The 18,000-nt window shown below is 32.5% G+C and overlaps 1 protein-coding gene across 1 annotated transcript in view; it reads right to left on the reverse strand.

Moving 5' to 3' along the window:
* LOC107444340 (neuronal acetylcholine receptor subunit alpha-7-like) overlaps positions 1–18,000 on the reverse strand; it is a 185,420-nt gene that overhangs the window by 63,841 nt on the left and 103,579 nt on the right. The window contains exon 2 of the mRNA XM_071180922.1: positions 10,978–11,117. Within this exon, the coding sequence (XP_071037023.1) occupies positions 10,978–11,117 (140 nt within the window). The remainder of the gene's footprint in view (positions 1–10,977; positions 11,118–18,000) is intronic.

Genomic DNA, 18,000 nt, shown 5'->3' on the forward strand with positions numbered 1-18,000 from the left:
TACGGACAGACAATACGCCGAAATAGATTGAAGTTGAATTAATTGTGAAAACGTTGAATAGAACAATGTGGACTGTGTCTTTTTGCATAATTCGAAGCGAAAATCAACATAGTAAAGGAAAAATCTCATTTTGAAAAAGGGAAAATTAAGCACTTTTTAAAAACACAGAATGAAAAAAGCACCTTAAAGGGCTTTTAAAAAACAAAAATAAGCATCTTTAAGCACTTTTTAAAAACGTTAAGCACCCTGTAAATAAGAAGAATTTCAAGTATTTCGAGATTTTAAATCGTACAGTCAAAAATCACTAAAATACTTAAATATAACAAACTCAAATTAAACAAGTGAGAACGGATTTGATTTTGTCTCTTAAATGAGAATCTAGAGTGAGATGGTTATTAAAACATGCAACATAATCTAGAATTAAAATGCTAACATATACAAAATGTCCTCCAACATATCCAACAAAGGATAATAGAAAGGAATTGCCATTTGAAAGAATTTAATATTAACATTTAAAGGTATTAAATTAGCTAAGCATCTCGTTTTAATTTTGTCTCCACATTCTTGTACGAATTTATTGACTGCCAGAAATTCCTATTATTTTGGGAATGAATTTCATATGTACAAACCTAATGAAACAAAATGGTCTCCTTTGATGTAAAATCTTTATTCACCAACGTTCCCGTAAACGAACCCTCTAGAACAGGGCTGTCCAACTGCAAAGAGCCCACTGGCCAGAATTCCGGTCACTGATCACCTGGTGGGCCGCAGTTTGAAAAAGTTGAAAAATAATGTCTTACCTCTTATACAATAACAATTAATAGTTGAATTATCTAATATATATAATTCTCTTACGTGGCTCCCAAATTTTGGCTATATTTCTTTTCCGCCGGTGGCAACGTTTGCTTTGTTTTGTTTACGTTACTATTTCTCTTACACGGCGACAAAAAAAGCCTCTCTACAACTCCCTGAATGGCATCGCTAGAAAATCGACCAATGATTGCCGCTAAAAATGTCACATGCCAAATCTAGCTGAGGTGACTCAACATATAGCGCTTTTAAAAACGGAAACTGAAATATCCAGAGAGCATCAGCTGCGGCAATCTCATACTATTAAGCTAGCAGAAGTGAGTAGTCTTTGACGATAGATCTCTATTGTAGTATTTTGTCGAAAGCGCTTTTTTTCACGAATTTAGATATTACGAATTTATTTAACGATTTTTGATTTAAATCACGAATTATACTATAGCACATTTCTAATAGGTTTAACGAATTACATGTCATTTATTTGAATTCAAATTAATTTTAATAACTTAGTATTTACTAAAAAGATATGCTTCATATCTTAATAACTTAGTTAACTTAGCTAACCTAACTTAAAGATATGCTTAATAACTTAGTATTTACTTGTGAAACCCTTATCCGCAAACTCCTTAGGGGGTATGTCGGTTACTATTGGTCTTACTAAAAAGATGTAATTTTTTTAAAAAAAAAGTTTTTATATGTATTTGAATGATTGTTTTGAATTCTTCTTAGAGTTTTGTGCATTTGCAATGTATCTAAGTTAGTAGCGAGCGAAGCGAGCTTGATTTGCGAAGCAAACCATATAAGATTGCTTAGCAATTTTCGGGGATTGGCGAGCGATAGCGAGCATGGAGCGCAGTCCACTAGTTAATTATAAAACAATGGAACAGAAGGATTATAAAACAATTTGCTTACATTTTAATGGGAAAACTGACGCCGATCAGCCTGAATAAGAAGCTGGCGGGCCGCCAGTCAGACAGCCCTGCTCTAGAACTACCCTTTAGCCAAGTTGTAATGTTACTAGAACAGTCCACGTTTACTCTAAAGTGTAAATTTCATCGAATGGTTGATGGCTTAGCTATGCGAAATCCGCTCAGCCCCTTCCTAAGTAACATGTATATAAGTTAATGTGAATCACCGAAATGGTTGGTTGTAGTCTTCCACCGGTGAATATGGGCAATCATAGTTTCTTTGGTAAATGTATGAAGTATATACTAGGTCTAGTGAAGTGCCACTGCCCGATATACACTTGCCCGGTATGTCCAACACTTATGTTTTCTTGATGTTTAATGCCAATGCCCGGTATACATTTGTCCGGTATGCCCACCGTCAATGTTTCTTTAAGGCTGATGTTTCTCCTAATCTATCCTCAGCAAATAAGTATCGAAATATTACAAAAGTATCAAATCTGATACAACAAATATTTTGAACATTCACCAAAGAGATTCTGATATTGTGCACTGAACCTTAGAAAAAACATTAGTGTACGGTATATGGGGCACATGCATACTGGGTAGTGGCACTTAACGAGTATGTATGCATGTATGTATGTATGTATGTATGTATGTATGTATGTATGTAACAGGGCTACATCCCTGTTATCTTTGGTTACAATTAGCTTAATTAATTCATTCGTGAACCAATTATTCCTTCATTAGTTTCATTTACGGGTAGGCTGGTGGCTATAACATTTCTCATCCACTCTCCACAAGGGAGGGGGTGGACAAAACTCCGATGGTTCCTGCAGATCTTACATAGAATACATCATACAGCAAGAGTCATGCGAAAACAATCGCTCCCGCATTAAATACTAACGTAAAATGAGATAAAAAGGCTCAGTCTTTGCATTCCTTGTATCCTTACGCATTAAGGAAAATCTTTTAATGCTTCCTAGTATGGAAGTGAAAGAGGGAAAGTTTCTAAAAATAACTTCTTTGAAACATAAATCTAATTATTATTCATTGGTATGTTTTCAGTCTTGTCCCAAAATAGAATATCTCTACACCTATTCTTTACCGAAGACATTTTATGAAAAGAGTTTTAATGTTTTTATTAATACAAAAGTATTTATAATATTTGTATTACATATATATATACAGCAGTGTTTTCATCATAGAAAAAAAATGGGTGAGAATTTCTCACCCTTTCTTAAAAACAGGGTGAGATTTCAGAAAGTTAAGTGAGATTTCTAAAAACTAAAATAATACAAATAGACTTGGAAAAAAAATTTCTTTAATTATAATACATTTTTAACGTCTTCTATTTTTTAAAGCATTGAGTATTTTTGCTGCATCATCATAGAAGATTTTGCCTTTACTACGTATTTGTCCATCTTACATTAGTGCATAAAAAATTTGAACGTCTTACATGACCTTACCTACAGTAAACACGTGGTTGCAGAGAAATGTGTTCTGAAAGGGGTTCCGTGGCTCGAAGGGGTTGTGTACTGTTGTTCGAAAAGGTTCTGAACAATACTAGTAAATAGGGAAACTAGATAACGGGGCAAATGTTGAAATTAATAATAGATCCAGGAAGAAAAGTGAAATGGATTTTATTCTAAATGGCGTAATTCGAAGCTTTTTCCAAAGTGCGAGAAATTTGCGAATTTTGAAATTGATTTATAGAATGCGGAAATTTCTCGCGGTAATCATTTTTTCTGCGAGAAAAGAAAAAAATATGCGAGATTCTCGCGTTCTCGCTCTGTANGCATTATTAGTTTTTTCTCTATAATAAAGGCACGTGCATCAGTCACACAAATTGAGGTGATTAGAAAATAACTTTTTCTAAAAATGATTCTATATATTTTGAGTTGGACGGTATCTTCACACTCTATTGCTCGATTTAATTAGTTCTGACCCAAACACTATTATTCTAATAATTAATAAAATAATTTAATAATTTTCTTACTGAAATCATTGTGGCCCATCTAACGCTTCTTAATTTACATATTTTTTACTTTCCTATTTAGCTTATAATACATAGTATAGAATTGTAAAAGAAAAACTTAGCACTAAGCATTATTAGTTTTTTCTCTATAATAAAGGCACGTGCATCAGTCACACAAATTGAGGTGATTAGAAAATAACTTTTTCTAAAAATGATTCTATATATTTTGAGTTGGACGGTATCTTCACACTCTATTGCTCGATTTAATTAGTTCTGACCCAAACACTATTATTCTAATAATTAATAAAATAATTTAATAATTTTCTTACTGAAATCATTGTGGCCCATCTAACGCTTCTTAATTTACATATTTTTTACTTTCCTATTTAGCTTATAATACATAGTATAGAATTGTAAAAGAAAAACTTAGCACTAAGCATTATTAGTTTTTTCTCTATAATAAAGGCACGTGCATCAGTCACACAAATTGAGGTGATTAGAAAATAACTTTTTCTAAAAATGATTCTATATATGAATCTGGAAAGGTGTGGGTATCCCCCTTATAACTAAAGAACCTTTTGTTCTATCATCCTGAAATTAGGTAGAAAATTTAGCACCCGATCTTTAATTTTTGTAATAAATTTTCCATCAGTTCGTACACTAGAGCCGTATGAGAAACGGAATTTTTTCAATAGCTTATTCACCATTGATAAGAATGAGATTTTTGCTATCCATTGTCTTTCAATGGTATTTAGAGTCATGGTGGCTCAGGGGATAGACTGAACAATTGGGGTGATGAGCTGGACCGGGGTTCGAATCTCTCAAAGGCTGGTTTATTCGAATTCCACACCAGGCTCGCATCGACCACAGTGCTGACGTAAAATATCCTCAGTGGTATACGGATCATGGTTTAGAGTCCCTTTACCGTCAGGCTAGCTGTGGGGGTTCTTCGTAGTTTTCCTCTCCATGTAACGCAAATGCGGATTAGTTCCATAAAAAAGTCCTCCACGTAGGCTAATTTCTTCCAATACACGATCCAGGAGTTCCCTTGTCTTCTGTACAAATTAAATTACAAGGTTGTGGTGTTGAACATTGGTAGCAGTAAACTGAAAATTCGGTCTGCTGTTCAACGACGGTTTTGAAATGAAATTAAATGAAATAGTTTTCCTCTCTATGTAACGCAAATGCGGATTAGTTCCATAAAAAAGTCCGCCATGAAGGCTAATTTCTCCCAATACTCGACCAGGAGTTCCCTTGTCTTCTGGACAAATTAAATTACCAGGTTACGGTGTTGAAAATTGGTAGTAGTAAACTGAAAATTCTGTCTGCTGTTCAACGACGGTTATGAAATGAAATAGTTTTCCTCTCTATGTAACGCAAATGCGGATTAGTTCCATAAAAAAAGTCCTCCACGTGGGCTAATTTCTTCCAATACTCGATCCAGGAGTTCCCTTGTCTTCTGGACAAATTAAATTACAAGGTTGTGGTGTTGAACATTGGTAGCAGTAAACTGAAAATTCGATCTGCTGTTCAACGACGGTTATAAAATAAAATAAATGATATTTAGGCCGGGATAGCCTGGTTGGTAGGGCACTGGTACAAGAGGAGGTCGTGAGTTCGATTCTCACCGGCCTTAGACTCCATGTGTAGTAAATAGTGACTGTGACTTGACAGATTAAATTTGCATCAAAGTCCTCCATGTTCCAATACAAATCATACCTCTAGGGCAGTGTTTCCCAAACTTATAACTTTTTACCCTTTCTAAATTTTTCGTAACGCTGAGTAACGCTAAGAAAATGAATGAATTTTTTACTATAAAAAGCTGGACAAAAGTTAAAATTCACAACTGGCTGTTGACACCATTAATTATTAACTGTTAACTCTGCAAAAAATAGCCAATAGAAAAAAAAATAGCCAAAAAATATTTCTAAAATTTTCTGATTCTACATGCCTATTTTGTTTATAATAATTCTTTTAAAATGTGTTTCTCTAAAAGTAAACAATTTCAAATCAACGGTAATTGAAATGAAAAACAATAATGTATTCAAAGACAAAACTAATGAAAAAATGGTACAAATTCACAAGAAACGTTGACATACTATTGTTGGCGCCAGTGATTGTTAATTAATTTGGGTAATATATGCACATTGAAGTAAAAGAAATAAGCTATGTTGTGATGCCACAATTGGCATTACATATTTATTTGCAATCCTTTTAAATATCTCTTATTACTTAAGCTGATTTTTATTAATAGGATTACTTTTAAAATAAATCAAAGACTTAATCTTTTGAAACAAATATAAAATATTTATTCTTCTCTTATAGATCAATGTAACGGATACTTTTTATATCATTACTAATGCAGACTGATTAATTCACTGTCACCTCTAATCGAAAACAAAAATCTATTTATAACTTTTTATTCTAATTTCTAACCGCAAAAATGTTTCAGTTGCATGGTTGTAATAATTCTCATAAATTTGTTGGCGACTCGTGATCGCCAAGGTATTATTTTAAACCCAATATTGATATGCTGGTTGGCTTTGTTTTGGCTATGTTATAATTTATTAAATCGCCAATTTTGGATCTCCTACCCATGCTTCTGTGTCCGTTGGGAACAAATTACATGTACTTTTTAATTTGGCTTTAGTTTAGGCAGGTCGTGGGGGAATTGTCTCCCATGGCCTGTCCTTATTAATATTGGTATGCAAAACTTATTCAACTGAAATTCCTTTGAATAATATTTATATCTTGTATCTCGAGCTCTGCAATTATATGAAATAAAAGCTTTTTATTAATTCTGATCCGGTTCAACTGTTAATTTTCATCACCCTTCTGTTTTCATCGCAATCTTCAATTTGTCAGTATTCTTCAACTAGTCCACTATACCAATAGAAACTCCACCCACACCTTAATATTCCACCATCTCAACATAAATGGCACTCTGAAATAATCCTCCTCCACCATATATGTACTAAAAGGAAAAAATTAATGGAGTAAATGTTTCTTATTAATTTAGAGGAACGGAAAAAACTGTCCTATTATTTTCGACAATTAATATTGATAATGTGTATAAATTAAAAAAAGTCACCTATCTATTAAAAAGCAAAGTAAATGGAGAAAAGATTCTTTATCGGGACATTATTATTCACCATATTATTATTGATACCAATGCTTACTTAAATTGGTAATATGCATTAATTGAAATTTTTTTATTTTATTTTATAACCATCGTTGAAGAACAGACCCAATTGTTTGTCTTTACGACTACTAATGTTCAACTCCGTAGCCTCGTAATTTTGAACCCAATCCAGAAGAAACTCATGACTTACCTTATTGGGAGAAATTTGCTTTCGTGGAGGACTTTTTGATGGAACTAACCAGCATTTGCCTTACATAGTGAGGAAAACCTCTCACAGTTAGGCTGACGGCAAGGGGACTCTGACCCATAACCTCAGTCTCATGATATAAATTATAGTATAAATCTCGTAATAATAATTTTTCATGTTAAAGGGACTAATTTGGAAACTGATAATGATTTAGCAGTATTCTTGTAGATAGCGTTTAAACGTTTACAAATAAAAATAAGAATATAAAGTTCAACGGATAACACACGTGACTAGTGGTTACAATAAACGAGTTCGATTACTGCACGGATATTTTTTTAAATTAGCAATTCAGTGTTTTGGTGTGTGTTCTAAAAAGTAACGTACGAAAGCATGCTATTGTATTAACATAGATTAAAAAGAAGTACTTAAACCTATTTATTCATCCTTAAGGGGTTGGTATAGCCTGGTTGGCCGGTCGCTGGACTCACGTTAGTGACAACGAGAGTTCAAATCTAGCCGACCGAATACTCGCCGTGTACTAAATGGTGACTGGTGCAAGTTATATCTGTCGGGTCACAAAGTCCTCCTTGAACGAATTATACTTCTGGGAATTGAAGATTGGTCGTTCAGTGGTTCAGGTTAAAACTACGATCTGTAGATGAATGAATGGGCCCACCTTATAAGCGGGTGTGACAAAAGTCGAATTCTTGGTCAGAGATGGCGCCACTGGAAAATTAGAACAATCGCACCTCCAATACCTTAATAGCATACGACAACAACAACAACAAAATAGTTTTCCTCTATTTTTTTTTATTTTTTAATGAATTATCTCTACTGCAATATTCTTATTAATTAAATTCTGAAATTCGCAACTGTGATAGTTGTTCAGATAAATTTATAGTTTCACTTAATCTGATTTTCGATGGAAATAGCTAGAATATTGCATGTAACACAAGTATCAATAAAATTCGGAAAAAGCTTCTGTTCTCGTTCAGGAAAATTGCAATTAATGGTGTCTTTTCGAAAAATTCGAAATTTTAGACTAGTAAATTATGAAATTTTCTAAAAAGGAATAATCCCTATTTCGCCTTAAAATAGAGTCTGAACTAACATCATCATAAAAACAAAACGATCTGAAAACATATATTTACACTATAGAGTGATCACTTAAGTTTCATATTTAATAAATTGTCAAAATAATTGTTGTTAGCAGTTTATTAAAAAAAATTGTTTTTGTGGAAAATGTTGACAATGATAAATGAGAAGAAATTATGAGGGTTCGTTGAATTGAGCGAGCGATGTTAGAGTTTCCTAGTTATGTAAAACAAACAAACGTCATTAGAATCGCTTGGAAATTTTACGTAAGTATCAAAATTTACAAAAGTCGCTTCGTTGTTAGTAAAAATAAAGGTTAGTGAAAAAAAAGGAAACTATTAACATGAAAAATACTATTGAAATCATAATAATTGTGTACTTTATTTAGTGAAATAAATGTCTTTAAAAATGTACTGGATATTCACCTTTACAATTAATTGCGGTAAAACATAAACTATTCTAAAATGTCACATTTGGCATTAAAATTGTTGGCTACATGCCAAAAAAGTCTCGAATTCCAAATCTTTTGCGCACAGACTAAATTCACACTTCTCGAAAAGCTTATAAAAGTGTTTATAGTATGTAATTCCCCCCCCCCAGATTTATAATTAGAAAATTAACTTCAAAAGTTTAGAATTTTAGTTTAAAGGAAACTCCCCTGTAGAATAAACAAGAAATTTTATGACAGTAGATAAAAACCTACAGATAAACGTAAAAAAGTTTTTCGAGTGAATAAAATTGTTTCAAGCTTGATTGCAGTTAGAAACAATATATTTACGGTTTCAGACCTTTATTCATAAACTCTGAAAAAAAATGTATATATTTCTGTAATAGGCCGAAATCTGTCGAATTTTACGGGTGAATGTCGACTCTCACATAATCTCTTTGGTGACTGCCCGAAATATTTGTTACATCTAATTTGGCATTAATTTACTTATTGATATTTTCATTGATATTTATTTAATATTTGAATAAACCATTAGATTATAATAGGAAAACTATCAGTGTTGTTAGTCAAGAACTCTTAACCATAAGAAGAAGAGAGTAGAGAATACCGGGCAAATATATACCGGGAGATAGCACTTAACTATAAAACAAGTAGTATAAAAAAATTTAAAGTAAATTCCTACTTAGGTCAACCAATTTTTATTTTTTTATTTTAGTTACTTTTTATTAAATAATTACAAAATTTTACTCCCATATGAAACTAAAATTAATTAATTAAATTTAATGAATGGATTAATATTTGAAAAAACTGTTTAAATATTAAGTGTCTTCCACTACAAGTTTAAAAAAATGTATTTGAACTTGAGTGGAAAGTATTTTATTAACCATTGAAAATTTGAACTAGTTACATAAATATATACAGAAAGAGTGTGAACTAATAGTAGGAAATGAGAAAAGAAAGGCACGTAGTATGAAACAGCTATAAAAGTATACATTTGGTGACGTGGACCACACTTCATACCACGTAATGTTGTTTATTGAATTTATCTGACACGGCGAATGTAAAATAATTAAATATTTAAATGCGCGCAATAATTTATTTTTTTGTTCCAATAGAGTTATAAGTTAGAAATTGTCACAGATATATAAATATATATATGGGGAGACTGAGAAGAAGTGAGAGATAGGACATGAAATGTAGTTGTAATCAAACTATAAAAGCAGGAATCATGCCGTGATTCTGAGTTTAACCAATGGGAGAAGAGGAACAAGCTTGGACATTAATAAAAGAAGGGATATAGGAAACGTGTGTGTAGACGATAAGATGAGAATCACGTGTTTGAAAAATATATAAATTAAGTTCGAATAAGTTTTTAAACACTAGTGAGAAACAAGATACCAGAATCGTCATTCAAGAAAATTATTATAATTTTTTAAAATGTGGAATGATTCCTGAAGGTCAAGGTCAGTTGCTCAAGAGCAGTGTTGAATGATATGAGAGGAAGAAAACTCAAACCTATGATTATAATTTCAACGATAAAAAATCCTTAAATATCCTGGTTTTGGAGGTATCTTTTAGTTTTTTTTTAAAAATAAAATTTAAGGGTAAGTTTAGTTTGCCCCATATATGAAAGCCCATGCCATGGTTGCTCAGGGAATAGAGCATTCGTCTCTCAATCAGGTTCAAATCCCAGCGTTGGATGGTTGATATGAATTATGACACTGACCACAGTGCTGATGTAAAATATCCTCAGTGACAGATGGATCATGGGTAAAAATTCCTTTGCCGTTGGTCTAACCCACGTGAGGTCTTCACGTAACGCACATGCGAGTTTATTCTATCAGAAAGCGAAGTCTAATTCCTACCAGTGCTTGGTCCAGGATTCTAAATTACAAGGCTACGGAGTGGAACACTCATACAGTTCGTTGACCAGGATTTATACCTTGGTATCAGAAGATACTATTTCGCTATTTTTGGGAGAAGGATGTGAACAAGGTTACTATTTGGCGATCGTATGACAAAAATATTTATTTCGCAATCTTAATGTGTATATTTTTAACATTAAATATTTCATGAATTTGATAATATTTCTCTCTTTTGAGTGACTAGTTTGTTCTTTTTGTGACATTTTACTGGGAAAACAGCAGTTTTAAATTTAAAATATATTTAATTAGCTAGTGTAACGAAAAGTATAATAGCAGATGATGAAGCGAAGTAAGTGAATGAAAAAGAACTCAATGTTTGTGTTTGGCGGGCATTAAAGGTTGTCTCATCTTAAAGCGCGGAGATGTTTCTTTTCTTACTCCCGCTCTGCAGTGAACTCTAACAACGGTGGTTTACTTTAAAATATGTTGTCTTACACCAGTTTCTTTTCCTTAAATGACCAATTATTTTAATGAGTGTTAGTTGACTTACCACATCAATTATCTGCTGAAGGGTTAATCCAAAACTTAGGAGGAGGGGTTCAGTTTCATTGGCAACGGGTCTCTCCAGAACGTTGTATCCAGTCAGCAAATCAGTCAGTAAGCGTTTCTCATGAGGTCCCTCAACCGAATCTGCAAAAAGGGGCGTAAAAAATATGAAAAAACAAGAAAATAAATAATAAGAAGAAAATAAAATGTAAAAAATATAAGAAAAATAAATATTTAAAAGTTAGTTGTAATCGTAATTAGTGTGTCAATACGAGTGAAAAATCAATTTTATTTTGTTAATGAAAGTTAAATAAATATGTAGTTGTCATAATGAATGCCCGAGATGGGTGGTATATTTTACATCCGTCGTTGAACAGACGACCCAATTTTTTGGGGGGTTTACGACAACTAATGTTCAACTCCGTAGTCCTGTCATTTTGAACACACTCCAGAAGACAAGGGAAATCCTGGAACAACTATTGCGAGAAATTTGCCTTCGTGGAAAACTTTTTGATGGAACTAACCCGCATTTGCGTTACATGGAGAGGAAGACCACGAGAAGCTTCCACGGTTAGCTTGACGGTAAGGAGACTTTAACCCATGATCCGTCAACCACTGAGGATATTTCACGTTAGCACTGTGGTCTGTACCAGGCAAGTGCGGAATTCGTATCGACTAGTCATCGTCGGGATTCGAACCCGGTTTACCTTACATTGGAAGGCAAACGCTTTATTCCTTTGGTCTATCGCGGCTCGATTTTTGTGGTTGTTTACTTTCACCGGTGAATTATCACAATCACATTGTCGCTTTTGTAAATGTCCGAAATATATACTAGGTCTAGTTAAGTGCCACTTACCCGTACACATTTGCCCTGTATTAATTTATTTTAAAGTCAAGTGCCACAGCCCAGTATGCATTTAAACAGGTACTCCGAGCACTGATGTTCTTCCTAATCTATCCTCAGCAGTTATTAAAATATCGAATAAATATAATAATATGAACCAATAGATTAATACCAAATCGGATATAACAAATATTTCACGAAAGCGACTATGTGATTGTTGGCATTCACCGGTGAAAGATGACATTCTCTTGATTTCATTCACAGTTACTATATCACGGTGCACGGTTTGATATACAGGGTGATTAAAAAAAGATGGGCAAAATTTTAGGAAGTGATAGTACACACCCAAGCAAACAATTTTCGTCAAAGAATGCATAGTCGAAAACAAAACCCAAAACCGCTAGAGGGCGTCAAAGTTTATGTTCTTATATGAGGCAAAAGCACACAAAGAACGATGAAGTTAAGTTATAAAAACAAATTTAATGTCATGTGATTACAATAAGTGTTCAAAACAGTGGCCGGCAGTGGCTATGCACGTAGTACAACGGCGAAGAAAAGATAGGCGAACATTTTGAAACACCACGAACTTTCCCTGCAGCCGCCCACAGCTTGGCGACAAGTTCTTCTGCAGATTCAATGGGAGACGTTTGCAGCAAACAACTTTCCAAACGCGCCAGCACCTTTGCGTTTTGTTTTCGACCATGCATTCTTTGATAAAAATTGTTTGCTTGGGTATGTACTATCACTTCCTAAAATTTTGCCCATCTTTTTAGAATCACCCTGTATGTAGTTACTACACAAAAGACCAATGAACTATGGTGTTTCAGTACGTTACTTATGATGTAAAATGGTTGCTACTCTTTTTTTTTTGGAGAAAGATGTACCAAAATTCTTCATTTAAATTTCTTCGAGGGTCTTATGTCGAATTATACTCGAATCATTAAAAACCTTCTAATATTGTATACTCTCGAAATCCTTGACATGGCCTTGGTATTATATATCTACCTAATGTTAATTCAGATGTTGAAGGGTTTCTTCTCAAAAACACAATTATGGCTATGTCATTTTTTTTCGAAATAAAAAAGTAATTTTTCTTCCTGAAAAATAGCAATGCAAGTTTATTGTAAATTAACTCATTTCCATTTAGCGCATAATTATTTTTGTCTTAAATTTAAAAGTAAAATTGTAATTATTCAGACTGTAGTCAACTTTATTAGATGTTATTCTTATATTTCAAGACTCTACTTTTGAGAGTAACATGTTAGAATATATGTTTCCACTTTTTAGAACATATTTGGTTATGAACTTGCTATCTCAAAATTTTTTAGCGTCCCTTCAACTTTCTCATTGAGATATTGAGAGCATACTGCAATATCATTCGAATAGAACTTAAAACTTTTTTTTTCTTTACTTAAATACTAATTTGAGCCACAATGGCTCAGGGGATAGAGAGTTTGCCTTCCAATGAGGAGAACCGGTTTCGAATCCCTGCAATGGCTGGTCAATACGAATTCCGCATCCGGCTCAAACTGACCACAGTGCTGACGTGAAATATCCTCAGTGGTAGACGGATCCATGGGTTAGAGCCCTTTTGCTGTCAGGCTAACCGTGGGAGGCTCTCGTGGACTTCCTCTCCATGCAACGCAAATGCGGGTTATCTCCATCAAAAAGTCCTCCACGAAGGCAAATTTCTCCCAATACTCGATCCAGGAGTTCCCTTGTCTTCTGGATTGGGTTCAAAATGACAATGCTACGGAGTTGAACATTGGTAATCAAAATCGCAAATTTGAACCAGCTGTTCAGTGACAGTTATAAAATAAAATAAAACTAGATATATATTTTGTGTAAAAATAAAAAATTATAATTTAAGAAAAAAAATTGAATCATTTCGTTTAAACTTTGTATTTTAGAACCAAATAGGGGTATTGATATATTTATTTATTTGTTTTCTTTACTCAGTCTTCAAACCAATCAGTTCAAGAAAAGAAAAAAAAAAGAATTGTTATGAAAACTGAATGGATAATCGGGTTCTCTTTTTTTTCTCTTCAAAATGATTTATTCTGTGCGGCGGTGAATCAAATTTCATGTATATTAACTGGAATATTTTTCACTTTGTCCCCCGTATAGAAAAGCTTTTAGAAATTTAAAATGAATTTAAACGTGCGTAATTTATTCATTTATTCATGAAGTATTATTCAAAATAAGGTCTGTTAGTTTATTATACCCGCTCGCGAGCTTTTTTTAAGTAAATTTTTTTTTGCTTTAATTTTTTCCGCCATTTTTTATTGTCACTTACTGAACCTCTTTCACAATCCGTTTTAAGGCATTAGGAAATATTATTATAGAAATTATTTTTCGAAAATATAGTACATGACACGTACATGAAATGTTTGCAGTGCTTATTATTTGTGTTAATGGTTAAAATATAAAATTTTGCTTAAAGTTTAACAATCAGAGTTAATTTTCTTTGACAAAAAACCGTATAATTTATGTATGCAGCATGTTATGGAAAGACGGCAGATTAACTCAAATATGCTAGTTAATTAGAATAGAAGATAGAAAGTCAAACTCAAAACCATATTTTCTGTGAATAAACACAACTATTTTAATGAATTTGGATTTTTGATGGTAATTGTTTATTCATGAATGCTGTTTAAAAGTTTTGTAACTTTATCTGAAACCATTAATCGGTTTAATAAGGTGGTCTCTTCGTTTTTATTTATTTTTTTGAAAAAGGAAGCACGTGTTGTGTTCCATTATTCGGGTTCATTTTCAGAAATAATACAGTTAAATGATAGGTTAATATATTTAAATAAACTAATGCATCAGAAACAATGGTAACTACAATGATACAAACAATGTTTTAATAAACTTCGTCCACCTTATCGAAATTTTTAGTTATTTAAAATTATTTTCCATTAAAAACAGCATCAATGTAACATCAATGCATCGACGGAGCATTATTGAGACAAAGGTTTTCTTTTTTACTATTTTCAATTTATTTTTTTTTTAATTTTGGCCATTTTCTTTTGTTTTCCGAATATCTTGTTTATATAGANTATATATATATATTCAAGTTTTTTTTTGTTTTCATCAAGTGTTCTTTTAATTTTGGCTCAATATACCAAAGGCCACAACCTCTATAAAAATTGCTACAACACGGGTAAAATCATTCTAAGAAGCTAAGAATAATATGATATTAATTTTAAAAAATCATCATTTATCTTATGATATCCGATTTCTGTGTGAGTTACAGTGAATTGTCGCACTTGATGAGAATCACCCATCTATGCAAACCAGGGAAATGTGGTATTGTGATTTTTTCCTTCTAATTTATTGCATGGTAAAAGGGTACAAGATGATAAGACTCAAAACCTCCTTATATCAAGAACGTTTGTGCTTTTTCTAAAACAGAAATGGGCTTTAAGTTTCTCTCTGTAGGCTACTAAAGTCAAATTTTTTGATGGTTTTCCTTTGATGTACTAACATAATCTTGATGGTAACCACCAATAATTACATCAAGACCCATTATATTTTTTGATAGTAATTAACATAAGTAACCATCACTCCAATGTAGGAATTCGGATTGATTTATGCTGATCCAACATAAGAATAACAACGTAAATTGATGATTTTTTCGTGTTGAACCATCAAAATTTCCATCATAGTTTCCTAGAAATCAAGCGTTGGAATGATCATGAGCCACCATCACCTCAATGTAAAGATTTGGTCTGATTTATGATGGTCCAACATAAAAAAAACCTAATTGATTTGATGGTAAATTCCTGAGAACCAACAAGAATTCCCATTAAACAATCATTAAAATGCATAGTTTGAATCATCATGGACCATTAGAGATTGTTGGTCCATGAAAGTCAAACTTCTCTTGATGGTTAATCATCATAGTAATAAAGTATCATTTTCTAACGTGGAATGATGGAAGTTTGTCGGCATATCAAAGACCATGAACGCATAATGGAAAATGTTGGATGATGGTGATCATCAAATAATGTTGGACCATCACGAATTGCCAACACACACAGAGAGAGAGAGAAAGAGACAGAGAGAGAGACAGAAAGAGAGAGAGAGAGAGAGAGAGAGAGAGAGAGAGAGATAGTCTTGCTGAACCAAAATAATTATTATTAAACCATCATAGAATTACATTGTTGTACCATTATGGATCATGACGAATTTCCATCATAGTATCTTTTAAATCAAATTTTGGATCGATTATGAACAACCATCATCCCAATGTAGGAATTCAGACTGATTTATGATGATCATAAAAAAAAAACAAATTGTTTTGATGGCATATTCCTGAGAACCAACAAGAATTTCTATTGAACCATCATGGAAATGGAACCATCACGGATTGTTGGTTCATGAGAGTCAAACTTCTCTTGATGGTTAATTATCATCGTATCAAAGTAGAATTTTCCATGACGTTGGCATATAAAAAATCATGAGCACATAATGGAAAAGGTTGGATGATGGTGACCATCCGATGATTTTGGACCATCATGAATCTCACTGAAACCAACATAAGCCATTAAAATGTTTTGATGGGACCATAAAGAATTTGGTCTTGGGTAATAAACTTAGAAATAGACTTGAGGCATGAGCATAGAATGCTGGGCGCTATAGAACGCTAGTACTGACTCATGTAAATGGTTTTCCACAAAACTGTCCCTAAGATATTTCGGAGAATTTTCGAACATATCGGCGAATGGAACAATTTAATAAGCACTTTCGAAAAACGTGAAGCTAAGATTGCGTTTCAAAAAATGTCAAAGATATTCAGAATTCGAATCAATATTCGATTTTTCTCTTAACTTGGCTCACCTTTCCCCGTTCTTGCTTCGAATTGTTTTTTTTTTCTTCTTCTTCAAAGTCATTTTGTTTTAAAAATATATTTGTTGTTATAAATTGATTAAAGTCAATATTTTTTTTAAAAAGACTGTCATTTTGTTTATAAAATATACGATTGCTATAATTTTATATAAAAACATTATATTATTATGTTACTTGTAACAAAATAACGATTATCCGGATTTTAACAAAAATCAACCGTACTGGAAAAAAATATTTCAGCTTATAGGCATATGAAATGGGAGATACAATAAGAAACGATAAATGAGAGGTCATTTAAGTAGTTTACACTATATAATGTTAGCTTCAAATCACAGTGTGAATTTGAAAAGAGTTTTCCTCTTGAATTCTTAATATTTATAAAAATATCGATAAAAATTATTCATATCTAATCTCGCTTTCTCACTATTTTATTTAATTACATATATTCCTTGTTTTCTACATCAAGTCAAGCGTAATGCTAATACAATGAAAATCTCGTGACATAAATTTTTGTGCTCATAAAAACAGCATTGGTTAAAGAAGGTTTTAAATGACAATAACTTTCAAACGAATTGGAATATCGAGTTAAGTTCATAACTGAAGATGACCCTTTCACCACGCTGCATTTTAACTCTCATGTTGTAATTCAGTTGACTGTGTACTGTTCCGCAAGAGTTTTTTTATTGCAAGTAGTTCAACAGTCTATAATTATCGAACTAACTATCGAAACATACTTTTTTTTATCCCATTGCATTTTTCGAACATTTTTCAACAAACCTTTGAAATATCAAATTTCTCACTCTTATAGACTTTAAGCAGCAAATAAAATTTTAAAAGAAAGCAAAAAAAGCGATAAAAATTTGCAAAAATGAAACACTTATAATTGCTATAACTTTTAAGCAAATTAGGATTTAAAAAAAAAAAAAAACTAACTTCATGGGAAAAAAAAACATGCAATCCTTTCAACATGTTAAATTTCAATCCTGTAGTTGCATTTGTACTATCTACGTGGTATTTTTTTTGCCACAACTTAGAGGTTATTTTTCATTCGTATTTTTTTCTAATCCATGATACTCCTTGTGAAACTGCATACATACCTTCATACTCTTACGCACCTTCGTAGTTTTAAGTTACTAAGTCTTAAAATATTCGCCCAGTATTGTAAAACATAAAGTAGAATACCCAAAACTGCTAAGGTTTGCTAAAAACGTAACGATATTTTTAACAGAATTGCTTTCGAAACTTAATAGTAATGAAAACTTAGATTTAGTTTATTAGTTAGGAGTTTTAACATTTTTCTTTTCATCAAATATTAGGTTTCTGTTGTACTGG

The sequence above is a fragment of the Parasteatoda tepidariorum genome, chromosome 5, assembly GCF_043381705.1.
Source record: "Parasteatoda tepidariorum isolate YZ-2023 chromosome 5, CAS_Ptep_4.0, whole genome shotgun sequence".
Taxonomy (NCBI): domain Eukaryota; kingdom Metazoa; phylum Arthropoda; class Arachnida; order Araneae; family Theridiidae; genus Parasteatoda; species Parasteatoda tepidariorum.